We start from the raw sequence: 13,371 nt of genomic DNA, 5'->3' as shown, positions 1-13,371 counted from the left end.
CGCCAGCATTTATCGTTCAGCGTCTTTTGGATTTTAGCCATCCTAACTGGGGTGAGATGGTATCTCAGTGTGGTTTTGATTTGCATTTCCCGGATGCTGAGTGATGTTGAACATGAAAATTATTTTGTTGATTAAATATATAAAAGTTCATGCAAAAACAAAATCTAATTTTATGGCACAGGTTATGTATTTGACCAACACATATTTACCAAGCACCTCAAATGCCCAGCAAAAGCCAGGTGCTGAGGCCACCACAGCAAAAGAAGCTGGCCCCAGGCTTTGTGTGTATCTACGTGTGTGGGGATGGAGTGTGTGTTGAAGGGGAGGGAGTTGCTCATATAGATGAGACTTGCCTGAGGAGCATTTGATATTCATAAAATCCATTCAGGTGTTTAACATTCCAAAAGGAGTTGGCACGTGACTCATTTTAGATAGTAAATTCTCTCTCTCTCTGCACCTCACTCTCCTCACATGTAAAATGGGGTGGCTGAACTAGATGCCAAGACTGTCTTCCAGCTCTGACATTCTAGTATTCAATGGCTCTGTATAAAAGACGCCTAGATTTATAAATCAGTTTATACCCAATCTTTCATGAGTAGTCTTTTATGGAAAGTATAGTCATTTCACTCTCCTTGAAAATCTCATATCGTTTTGAGTTTCCATTACTTCCATACAAAGCAACTCTGATGTACCCACTCACTTTCTTTTTTCCAGACAGTATGGCCAATACCTTATATCTCCAACCTGTCCAAAGAAGTACAATCAATTTAATGAACTCACTTCGTTGAAAAAGTGACCCAATGGAAGTATTATTGTTCCAAGAGAAATGGTTTCCTTGACTCAATGGAGTTGAGACCCAGAAATTCAGATTCCAGGTGGAGCTGAAGGACCCAGAGGGTAGTAAATATTATAATTCAGCACAGCTATCTACCAACGCAGCAAGGTGTGTACCCACTGGGTGAAGGGCAGCCAGTTACTGCGCATGTACACCCTTGATACACACCCCTACACCAAAAAGGCCCTAGGTAGAGGAAGAGTCTTGTGGATCTGACATTTGGATAAATCACCTACTGCTGTCTCTTAGTTTTTTGCTATGTTCACATACAATGGCCATATTATTCGCAATAGAAAACCAACACAGATAAAAAGTAAAATCCCCCTTCATCGGCGCCCTATCTACCTGGCCTCCTTCCCAGGTTCTTCTCTGAGATAACCAGTTTGGCCTCTAAACTTCATCAAGTCAGCGGTTCTCAGTCAGGAGTGATTTTGTTCCCCTGGGACTATGTGGCAATATTTGGAGATATTTTTGGCTGTCACAACTGAGGGGTTGGGGGAGTGGTGGTGCTACTGGAATCTAGTGGGCAGAGGTCAGGGATACTGCTAAATATCCTACAATGCACAGGACAGGCTCACAACTCCCGCAGGAAGGAATTATCTAGCTGCAAATGTCAACAGTGCTGAGGTTGAGTAACCCTGATCTAGAGCCTTCTCTGAGCATTTACATATATATAATATATGCACATATACATTATATACATATATACACGTATATGCCTAGAAGAATATATAGGCTTGTTTCCTTTTCCACAAATAGTATGGGCTGTTATTCTCTATTCTCCCCACTCGTTCCTACCCCCAGCAGATTCACGGTCCTTCTCTGACCTGCCTGTGTTCCGGCGCTGTCCCCAGCAGACTGTCACCAGGGGTCCTTGCCAGCTGCCTTGCGGTTGGGTACAGCCAGTAGGAGGCTTGCGCAGGAGAGCAGAAGGCAGGAGGAGAGAGGCTGAGGCATCTGTTCCCCTGCTCCCTCCTTGCTCTAGTACCAGGTCTCCGGCAGTGACCTTGCTCTGCAATGGAGCGCCACTCTGGCAGCCCTGCCTGATGCGATCAGCATGACGCCAGCTCTCACTAGGCTCTGCTAACAGGATTTGCTCCCTTTGCACCTCAGCCCTAGAGGCCTTTGGCTCACTCAATTAATCAATCAATTCATCTTCCCATCCTCTATCTATCTGTCTGTCTTTCTATCTATCCATCCACCCAACCATCCTCTTATCTACCCAGACAGCCATCCATCTACCCGTCCATCCCCCATCCATCTTCTTATCTACCATCCATCCTTCCATTCATCCATCCATTGTCCCACCCATTCACTGGTCCATGCATTCATGCATCTACCTACCCATGCCCCATGCACCCATCTACCTACCCATGCACCCACACACCCATCTCAGAACTGTGCATAGAACTGTGCTGGGCTGGGCAAAGTACCCAAAGAAATACCTTGAAAACTTGAGTATAGTCATATCCAGGAAGCAGTAAAATTAAAATATAAAGAGGAATGCAAGACAATGTCTCTAGGAAGAAGTAAATGGGACAGATAACAAATTATTTCAAAAGAAGAGAGGAAGAGGAGATCTATGACCATTTTTCATGTCACTGTGAATTACTTCTGCAGACTAGTTGATTTCCATTTGGTACTCTCCAAGTGATAGTTATTAATTGGACCTGGAGGAGGGAGTTTGCTCCCTTCAAATCAGATTAGCACTTTATACCAGAGTCATCATCCTCTGTTCTTTGACCTCATACCACATCCAAAGTGCATGGTGTGCAGGACTACTTTGTGATTTGGAAAGCATGAGACAAATGCTGGAGGCCATGTGACTTTCCAGGCCACAATAATAACTAGCAAGCCAAGGTTACTAACTGGGTACTCACAGATCCTGGGGATCAAATGTGATGTACTTAGTTCAATCCAAGAATGTCAAGGTCAAAATTAGTTTTGAAAAGCAAAAAATGGGAGTGGAAACATATTTTTATTTTTATCTTTGAGATCAGATATCTTAAAATACTGAACTTTTGAAAGTCCCAGTGTAATAACTCATTCAGGTAAGGATTGTCAACAGAAACTCAAAGCTTTCCCTGGGTTTGTGGTTGGGAAACAATATCACCTAGCAGATTACTTAGGGGAAATAATACTTTTATAATGGAGAAATCTGGGAGACACCACCTTAACCAAGTAATCAAAATTTATGTCATCAAATTACAAGGCGCCATCAAATGAATGCCTTTGGTTGTAATACACTGAGAAGAACCTAATATCACCCACTGAATCACAAAGAAATAATCAAATAATTTCAGAGTATGGGATATTCTACCAAATACCTGGTCTGGAATCCTCCTAACACTCAATGTCCTGGAAGACCCCCCCCCCCAAAAGGAAACTGTTCTAGATTAAAGAAGACTAAAGAGACAAGATAATGTGCAAAGAAGGGAAGGAGAAAAGGAAGGAAAGAGAGGAAAGGACAGACAGCTCTAGAGGACACTGTTTGGATAATTGGAGAAGTTCGAACATGGACTACATATTAGAAAATATTAGTGTATCAAAGTGAAATTTCTTGAATGTTGTTCTGTAGGAAAATAGCCTCATTCTTAGGAGATAAATGCCGAAGTATTTATGAGTAAAATGTTATAATGTCCTTTATTTACTTTCACATGATTTAGAAAAAAAGTATACACATATATACAAAATGTTAACAATTGGTGCATTTAGGTGGCAGATGTACAGGTATTCATTGTGCTCTTCTTTCAACTTCTGTGCAGATTAGAAGTTTTCCTAGATGAAAAGCTGGGGACCTTAGGGAGGGCCCAGCACAGTCAGGTCTGTGCCACGTCCCCTCGGCCCACCCTGTGCCCTGGGGGAAGAAGGTTTTGTAAGGCTCAGAATTTCCATTACCTTCTCTCATTAGATGCAAAATTACATCTCCCTGTTCTGTCGTAAGCGACAGGGACAAAAATACCATCAACAGGGCCACCAATGTCTTTCTTGGGCTCTTGGGGTGACCTACCTCCTGAAACTCATCATAGGAGGTGCAGGGGTAGCCCAGGAAGCAGTCAGGGCTGAAGATGCTGGTTATACAGTACTTGTAGCTTCGTAGGTGATTGCAAACTGCAAAGTCTCACGTTCTTGGAAAGCAAAGCCCACGGGAGCTTGCAGGAGGCCTCTCACTTTTGACGTGTGAACCATTCCAACCAAGTGAGGAATCCCCTCAACTTTTCACTGATGGGTGTCAGCACTACTGGGGGCTGTGGTGGGGTAGGTGGGGGCCGAGCACAGAGAACAGATACATAGATAGATAGGAACAGAGAGAGGGGAGAGCCAGAGAGACAGAAATAGACAGAGAGAGAGAGACAGAAGAGAGATTCAGAGACAGAAAGACACACACAGAGAGGAAAGAGATTCAGAGAAAGACAGAAAGAGAGAGAGACAAAGGACAGAGAGAAACTATACATATATATAGAGAGAGAGAGAAAGAGAGAGAGAGATAGACAGACTGAGAGAGAGAAGATAGCACTGGCTTTAAAAAATCTTTTGAAAGATAGCAACAGCTTTTAAAAATAGAGAAAGAATACATATATACATGTATATATATATATNCCCTTTGCACCTCAGCCCTAGAAGCAGTGAAGGCTTCCCACAGTCACTAGATTCTGGGTGCTTCAGCATCCCTTGTTTGTTCCTTTAACCCTGCCCACACCTGTAAAAGTAGTCCCTTCAATAAAGTCATGTGAAACACTTGCAGTGAGTTCTATCTCCTGGGGGACCTTGAGTGACACATGGTGCAACAGACTGAATGTTTTTGTGTTGGAATCCTACCCCCAGCGTGATGGTATTAGGAAGTGGGGCCTTTGGGAGGTAATTAGGTCATCAGGGTAGATCCCTCGTGAGTGGAATTAGTACCCTTATAAAACGGACCCTAGAGAGCTTTCCTGCCCTCTTTCTGCCATGTAGGAAGATATAGCAAGAAGATAGCCGTGTGCACCAGGACTTACCGTCCCGGCACCCTGACCTCGGGCTTCCAGCCTCTGCAACTGTGAGAAATAAATTTCTGTCATTTATAAGCCACCCAGCCTGACCTGACTAAGACTCCTGGTGTATTGCATGTCATTCTGTCACTTGCCTTTCACCTAATAGGCCTTGGAGGTTTTCTCCCTTCAGTACGTAGAGCCCTATCCTTATTTGTAATGTTTACATGTAGTATTTAATCTATAGTATTCAGTCATTTACCAACTGCTGGACATTTAGGTTTTACCTGCAGTCTTCCGCTATTACAAACAAAGCTACAGTGAGCATGCTCAAACACGCCTTCTTGTGCATACGTGCGAGTATTTCTTTATGGCATGTTCTGAGGAGTGAAGTGTCTAGGTTAAAGGAATATGCATATACAACTTCACAGATACTGTAAGCTCTATCTTTTATGATAAATATTGTGAGGATTACACGAAATACTCTATGTGAAAAGGGTTTTGTAAAGTGCTATATAATTTTTTAAAAGTTAAAACTCTCTTGGAAAATAACTGCTCTTCTCTCCAACTATTATATGATATTATTTATAGCAAATGCTGATTTTACTGTCTTGATGATTTTATAATCTTGTTCTTTTTGAGTGAGAAGCTGGGCAAAATAACAATGCAAAGAGTGTGTGTGTGCACACGTGTGTGTGTATGTGCGTGTCGGGGGACTGGTGTGGTGAATCATCATCACCGTGGTGACTTCTTGACCTACAATGACTTTGTCTCATGTTGCCTGCTTCTTTTGTTAATAGATGCATTCTTCCTGCCACAGAGGTAGGTGGACATGACCCAGCTCGAGCCAGTCATTGTATTTTCCTTTGCTGACCAGAATTATTAGCTAAAGGAGTGAACATTAGACCCACGGCAAATGCCATTCTACTCTCCTTACAGTAGAGCTTAAGCTGGTTGTAGTTGAGTTTCTGTCAGTTGCTACCAAGGATTTTAATTAATAAGACTGGTACACCTTTTAAAATTACTTGCAAGAATTTTTAAGTGAGTAAAATGGAAACTTACCAGTAAAGTTACCACTCTCTCCTGTGTTCAGGAAAAAGGTTTGTCCCACAGCACTGGTTTTCCCCTTAAATTGGCCAGCATAGTGCCCCATTTTGGGGTTTTTTTTTGTTGGGCAAGGGAAACAGCCACTCTAGTGGGAAAAAAACATAATTTGTCTGCAAGTGGTAGGCCTTTGGCTCACTCAATTAATCAATCAATTCATCTTCCCATCATCTATCTATCTATCTATCTATCTATCTATCTATCTATCTATCTATCTATCCATCCACCCAACCATCCTCTTATCTACCCAGACAGCCATCCATCTGCCCGTCCATCCCCCATCCATCTTCTTATCTACCATCCATCCTTCCATTCATCCATCCATTCTCCCACCCATCCACTGGTCAATGCATGCATGCCTCTATCTACCCATGCCCCCATGCACCCATCTACCTACGCATGCACCCACACACCCATCCCAGAACTGTGCATAGAACTGTGCTGGGCTGGGCAAAGTACCCAAAGAAATACCTTGAAAACTTGAGTATAGTCATATCCAGGAAGCAGTAAAATTAAAATATAAAGAGGAATGCAAGACAATGTCTCTAGGAAGAAGTAAATGGGACAGAAAACAAATTATTTCAAAAGAAGAGAGGAAGAGGAGATCTATGACCATTTTTCATGTCACTGTGAATTACTTCTCCAGACTAGTTGATTTCCATTTGGTATTCCCCAAATGGTAGTTATTAATTGGACCTGGAGGAGGGAGTTTGCTCCCTTCAAATCAGATTAGCACTTTATGCCACAGAGTCACCATCCTCTATTCTTTGACCTCACACCACATCCAAAGTGCATGGTGTGCGGGACTACTTTGTGATTTGGAAAGCATGAGACAAATGCTGGAGGCCATGTGACTTTCCAGGCCACAATAATAACTAGCAAGCCAAGGTTACTAACTGGGTACTCACAGATCCTGGGGATCAAATGTGATGTACTTAGTTCAATCCAAGAATGTCAAGGTCAAAATTAGTTTTGAAAGGCAAAAAATGGGAGTGGAAACATATTTTTATTTTTATCTTTGAGATCAGATATCTTAAAATACTGAACTTTTGAAAGTCCCAGTGTAATAACTCATTCAGGTAAGGATTGTCAACAGAAACTCAAAGCTTTCCCTGGGTTTGTGGTTGGGAAACAATATCACCTAGCAGATTACTTAGGGGAAATAATACTTTTATAATGGAGAAATCTGGGAGACACCACCTTAACCAAGTAATCAAAATTTATGTCATCAAATTACAAGGCGCCATCAAATGAATGCCTTTGGTTGTAATACACTGAGAAGAACCTAATATCACCCACTGAATCACAAAGAAATAATCAAATAATTTCAGAGTATGGGATATTCTACCAAATACCTGGTCTGGAATCCTCCTAACACTCAATGTCCTGGAAGACCCCCCCCCCCCAAAAAAAAGGAAACTGTTCTAGATTAAAGAAGACTAAAGAGACAAGATAATGTGCAAAGAAGGGAAGGAGAAAAGGAAGGAAAGAGAGGAAAGGACAGACAGCTCTAGAGGACACTGTTTGGATAATTGGAGAAGTTAGAACATGGACTACATATTAGAAAATATTAGTGTATCAAAGTGAAATTTCTTGAATGTTGTTCTGTAGGAGAATAGCCTCATTCTTAGGAGATAAATGCCGAAGTATTTATGAGTAAAATGTTATAATGTCCTTTATTTACTTTCACATGATTTAGAAAAAAAGTATACACATATATACAAAATGTTAACAATTGGTGCATTTAGGTGGCAGATGTACAGGTATTCATTGTGCTCTTCTTTCAACTTCTGTGCAGATTAGAAGTTTTCCTAGATGAAAAGCTGGGGACCTTAGGGAGGGCCCAGCACAGTCAGGTCTGTGCCACGTCCCCTCGGCCCACCCTGTGCCCTGGGGGAAGAAGGTTTTGTAAGGCTCAGAATTTCCATTACCTTCTCTCATTAGATGCAGAATTACATCTCCCTGTTCTGTCGTAAGCCACAGGGACAAAAATACCATCAACAGGGCCACCAATGTCTTTCTTGGGCTCTTGGGGTGACCTACCTCCTGAAACTCATCATAGGAGGTGCAGGGGTAGCCCAGGAAGCAGTCAGGGCTGAAGATGCTGGTTATACAGTACTTGTAGCTTCGTAGGTGATTGCAAACTGCAAAGTCTCACGTTCTTGGAAAGCAAAGCCCACGGGAGCTTGCAGGAGGCCTCTCACTTTTGACGTGTGAACCATTCCAACCAAGTGAGGAATCCCCTCAACTTTTCACTGATGGGTGTCAGCACTACTGGGGGCTGTGGTGGGGTAGGTGGGGACCGAGCACAGAGAGAGAACAGATACATAGATAGATAGATAGGAACAGAGAGAGGGGAGAGCCAGAGAGACAGAAATAGACAGACAGAAAGAGACAGAGAGAGAGACAGAAGAGAGATTCAGAGACAGAAAGACACACACAGAGAGGAAAGAGATTCAGAGAAAGACAGAAAGAGAGAGACAAAGGACAGAGAGAGAATATACATATATATATAGAGAGAGAGAGAGAGAGAGAGAGAGATAGACAGACTGAGAGAGAGAAGATAGCACTGGCTTTAAAAAATCTTTTGAAAGATAGCAACAGCTTTTAAAAATAGAGAAAGAATACATATATACATGTATATATATATATATATGAGGTTACTTCAAAGAGTTCATGGAAAGATTCGCATTATCTCTTAATTCTATTTTTCCATGAACTTTTTGAAGTGCCCTGTGTATATACATATAGAGAGAGGAACAGACAGAGAAACAGAGAGAGAAGATGGCAAAAGCTTTCAAAGGGGCTCCTACACAGCCTGGCTAGTTGTTGCATGTTGAGGGCAAAGATTGCTTGGTCTTCTGATTTTTCATGAGAAGCAAAAATCTCAACTTTTACCTGAAAATCTTTCTACGCTTAGATGACCGCAGCACACTCCCATTGTTAAAGTAGTCGCTGCGTAGGCCTGTCCAATGCTGCCACGGATTGCCAGTATCCTACCCACGCGCGAGGACTCCCGACCACACTGGACAGGCCTTTCCCACGAACCGACCTCTGTGCCCATGGCCTCAGGCTGCCGAATTCCTCCTCTTTGTTACGTGGGTCACAAGGCAAAAGCAGTGGAGAGGGAGGCCACTGTGGCCTCCAGCCACTCCTTCACAGCATTCTATCCATGGCCTTCTCCTTTCAACCAAAAAGTCCTCTCATTTGGAAAATGGTTTTTCATTTCTCTGGCTACTTGGAACAAATCTCCCCATGGAACAATCCACAGCGACCCCGGACCCACCTGAGGGCCATTCCTGGGGGTCTGCTGGGCTGGATCTACCACCCCTCGAGAAAGGAACATTCTCCTTTATGCCCAGGGTAGGTTTGCTCTCTGCAGCCCCACTGAGCCCACGGCCCAGCGACTTCCAGCCCACACCAGCACTCATCAGCAGACAATGGAGCCTGTTTCCAACTTGATTGTTTCTTTCATCCAAAATTGCCACCCAGGGACCCCATAATAGAGGAGAAAGTGGTTTAATTGTTCCCCAGTGCCCAGAGCCTGGGTGACCCGGAGCTTGACACAATAGAAACACACTCCCATGTTCTGGGCTTGTGCACTCTAAATTGCCTCTTTAATTAAACCTGGGCTTGGTCCTATTATGTGTGCCCTGCTCGTCACTTCTGAAAGGGGCAGCTATTACTGTGACTCTAGTGTTCTTTCAGGGAGTGCAGAATGGCCACGTCTTCCCAGGAGTTACCTGGTGTGGAGCTGAGAGGTCGAAAGCTCTGTTTATTTGTTGGTAGATGCTGGCTGTTGCTTTATCGACTCTGCTCTTTGACATTAAGCACATGGAATATTAAAGTGCCATTCAAGGCCACTCAACTCAGTTTTAACAAAGTGTATTTAGTGCCTACTTTGGGCTAGGCCCTGAGCAGGGTACTGAGGTGTTTGGGATGCCCAAGACACCGTCCTCAGTCTTGAGGAACTCCCAGCTCAGAAAAGGAAAGACAAAATGATCACAGACCCAAAGCCTCCCCTTTCAGGGAGGAGACTAAAGCCTGGTCTCAGGGGAGAGGCAACAGGAATAGCCGAAGCTCAGAACAAGGAGCAGCTAATGTAGACGGTGCTGTGAGGTCACCTAATGCTAAGGGTACAGATCCTTCTCTCTCAGATCAACAGAAACACACACAAGGCTTGCCAGGAGCCAGGCCCCCAGGCCCCCAGGCCTCCCCATGACACATGCACACCTCAAACCCACAGAACGCACCCTACTTTGTCTTCTTGCCAGCTCAGTCCTCTTGCATCCCTAGGACCTGACAACAGCAAACAGCAAGAAAGTCAAAGCCCTTCAAATCTTTGCCTCTGCCCTGCAGTTCTTCAAGGTGCAGGTGCTGCAGGTAGGAAGGGTGGCCAAAGCCAGAGCTGGGTATTTGCTAACGTGTAGTCCAGCCCTTGTCCCAGCATCCTGACATCTGGGGTAGACAGCACAGGCTGGGGCATGAGATCAGGGCTCTACAGTCAAAAATTGGGCTTAAATATAGGGTGGCCTTCGACATACTATGTAACTTTTCTGATCCCCATTTTACATCTGTAAAATGGAGCTAATCAGAGTAACTACCTCATAGCATTGTTGTGAAAATGCCCAGCACAGAATAAGCACTCTAGAAAGGGTGGCAAGTTCACTATTATGAAGGTCAGATCATACACTCTGCCTTCTCTTCAAATAGAGCAGTTCTTGCCTTACTTCTTTAATTTACATACCCTCCCATATTCCATTTATATCAATGATGGTCAATAGGGCATTTTTCCCACATCCAGACATTTGTTTTCTTCCACTTGGAAAGAAATCCAGATGGCCCACCTTTTGGCTAATTCCAAAACTTGAAACATTTAAAGCAAAGGTGCACAGGGAGGTAAGTGGTCCTAAAGTTAGGTCACGGCCACATCGAGGTATTCAACTCGCTCCAAACAGAGTGACAGCCTTCTGAGCAAATCTCCTCTCAGCACAGCCACCACTGCCTCTAGCTCTGCAGAAAGTTCTCAGAGATGGGTTCTTGGCAAGACAAGGAGGGAAGAGAGAGCAGAGGAAAAGAGATGAGGGGAAGGTGGGCTCTGAATGAGTGTGCACACATATTTCTCCATCTGTCTGTCTGTCTTGAGGAGGCCCTGGACAATACTAATATGCCCTAATGTCGTTACGCGCTAGTAGACACATAATAGGACTGGTGCAATTTTTGTTATGATATTTATTTTTAAATTCTAATTTCTACATTATATTGTTATACGGAGACTACATAACCTTTTATTGTTATATTCAGAGCCATAGCATAGTGGCAAAAAGCTTTGGCTTTTGAGGCACACAGATCTGTGGTCAAATTCTGTTTCTACTTATAGACCTTGTGATCAAATTCTGTTTCTACTTACAGACCTTGTGATCTTGGGCAATTACTTAACTTCATTGAGCTTCAGTTTCTCAACTATGAAATGGTGATTATGATACCCACTTTTTAGGGTGTTACAGGATTAATGAGCTAATGCATGCAAAATGTTCAGTGCAGCACATGGTAAACAGAAGTGACATCATCACCATCATTATCATTAAAAACACCCTTTATTGGCAAGTTTCATGAGCAGTTATGTAAGAAAATATTGAAAAAAGGACATTGATTTTAGAATAATGAAATAAAGGTACATATTTAGTCTCCAACAAAACAAACTGTAACCAAAGCTTTGACAAAAGAAGAAAAAAAACAACAAGAATTAACTTTGTATTTTGCAAGCACAGGTCAAATATCAACAATAAATACATCTGCCACTTTAGATGTTGGTAGGTTGGGGAGGAATGTAGGATTTGAAGACAGAGTGGCGGCCTTCCATAGACTACAGAAGGGTTTTGGTGCTACCTGGGGCACAGGCCGATGCCACTGGCACTGTGCTAGGTGTTTATTTGTGGCTGGTGCCCATTTCAACTGGCTGGTGTCCAAGCCCTTCTTGTAGTTAACCATTCGGAATAGCTCCCCTGAAGTGTGTGTGTGTGTGTGTGTGCGTGCGTGCGTGCGTGTGTGTGTGTGTGTGTGGTGGTGAGGGGGGACACCTGGACCAAATGTCATCAACTGTAGCCCTGGTCACCAGGAGGTGGGATTGAGGAACTCACCCAGGAAAGGGATTATGGGAGCAGAATCCGTGTGAACCACATCCACAAACATGGCATCGGATGGGTCCAGCCAAATCTCTCGGGTGCGCCCTGGAAGCATGGCTCTGCCGGATCCAGCCCTGAAAGGGAGGAGGTGGACAGGCAGGCTGCATTCTAAGAATGACCAGGATCTAAACCCCATACCCGCAAACTGAGCATGAGGATTCCTGGGCAAAGGGCCCAGCAGCTATGGTTTGGGGGATTGGGTCTGCAGTTCCTGGTCTGCTTGGAAGAGAGATGCTGAGACAGAAAGACCAGTTCAGGGGTCATTGCCTGTTGAAGAACATGCAGAAATCCCTTCTGCTGGCTCCACGGAGGATCTAGATGGCTTCCTTTCCCCCCAGTCACCTCCCACCCCCGCCCAGTCCCATTTCTCTTTTCCTTTCTCCCGCACATATGACACCTTTTGGCCACGGCGCTCAGAGACTGCAGGCTCCTGCCTGGCCTCACCCAGCTCCTCCCCAGTCCCTGAGCCCCACACGCGTCTTCTCCTTTGTGTCTTCACCACGCTGTTCCCCAGCCTGCTGTGCCCTTCCCCACATTCTTCCCTTACCCAAATCATTCTCCTCCAAGACCCAGCTCAAACGCCACCTCCTCATGGAAGGGTTAACCCCTCTCTATTCTCAGCCCAGTCTATCCACATTACAGAATTATTTTGCATTTATTAATTCTGTTTTGAATGTTATTTGCCTACTCAGTTGTCTGCCTCCCGGACTAGACTGTGGGTTTCCTGAAGCAGGGGTTGTGCCCAGATCAGCTTGGGACAGAAGCAGAGGGTGGGGGAGCGTGGTCACGTGACCTAATTCTTGCCCTGGTTCTGCTCGAGGTTCAATGTCTGTCCTCCCTGAGCTTGTTTCCTCCTCCAGAAAGTGGGAATAACGACAACAACCTACGTTACAGGGGTATTGTGAAAACTCCATGAAAAGATGTCATAAAAAAGACTTTGCAAACTGAAAAGTTCTATGTAAACATGAACTCTGACCCTCTCATCCTTCCCCCAGTGCCCAGCACAGTGCCGGGAGCAAAGGGGACACTCCTTAAATGTTGAATTGAACTGTTTGCCAAGCTACATACTGACTTGGCTGCACAAAATGAATAGGTGTCTGTGTCTTGTGTGCATTCGTTCTGCTTAGTGGTTCATTCATTCGTTCGGTATTTACTGAGCACCTCCTCCGTGGCAGGTCTCAGCCACTTTCATTTTCTGTGCCTGGCACCGCAAAGACATGCAACAAATATTTGTGAAACGGCTGAATTTTTTTCTAATCAGCTTTTTTTTTTTTTTTTT

General features: G+C 44.1%; 1 protein-coding gene across 1 annotated transcript in view; it reads right to left on the bottom strand.

Moving 5' to 3' along the window:
* Positions 1–12,200, bottom strand: part of PNLIPRP2 (pancreatic lipase-related protein 2) — a gene marked incomplete at its 5' end in the record, with an annotated part of 15,019 nt that extends 2,819 nt beyond the window's left edge. Inside the window, 6 exon segments of the mRNA XM_008594104.1 lie at positions 628–744; positions 5,866–5,995; positions 7,951–8,068; positions 10,651–10,773; positions 12,044–12,128; positions 12,131–12,200. Of these exon segments, the coding sequence (XP_008592326.1) occupies positions 628–744; positions 5,866–5,995; positions 7,951–8,068; positions 10,651–10,773; positions 12,044–12,128; positions 12,131–12,200 (643 nt within the window).
* Between the last annotated feature and the right edge of the window lie 1,171 nt (positions 12,201–13,371).

Source organism: Galeopterus variegatus, unplaced genomic scaffold (genome assembly GCF_000696425.1).
Source record: "Galeopterus variegatus unplaced genomic scaffold, G_variegatus-3.0.2 Scaffold10156, whole genome shotgun sequence".
Lineage (NCBI taxonomy): Eukaryota > Metazoa > Chordata > Mammalia > Dermoptera > Cynocephalidae > Galeopterus > Galeopterus variegatus.
This window is presented reverse-complemented; position numbering and strand designations above follow the sequence as displayed.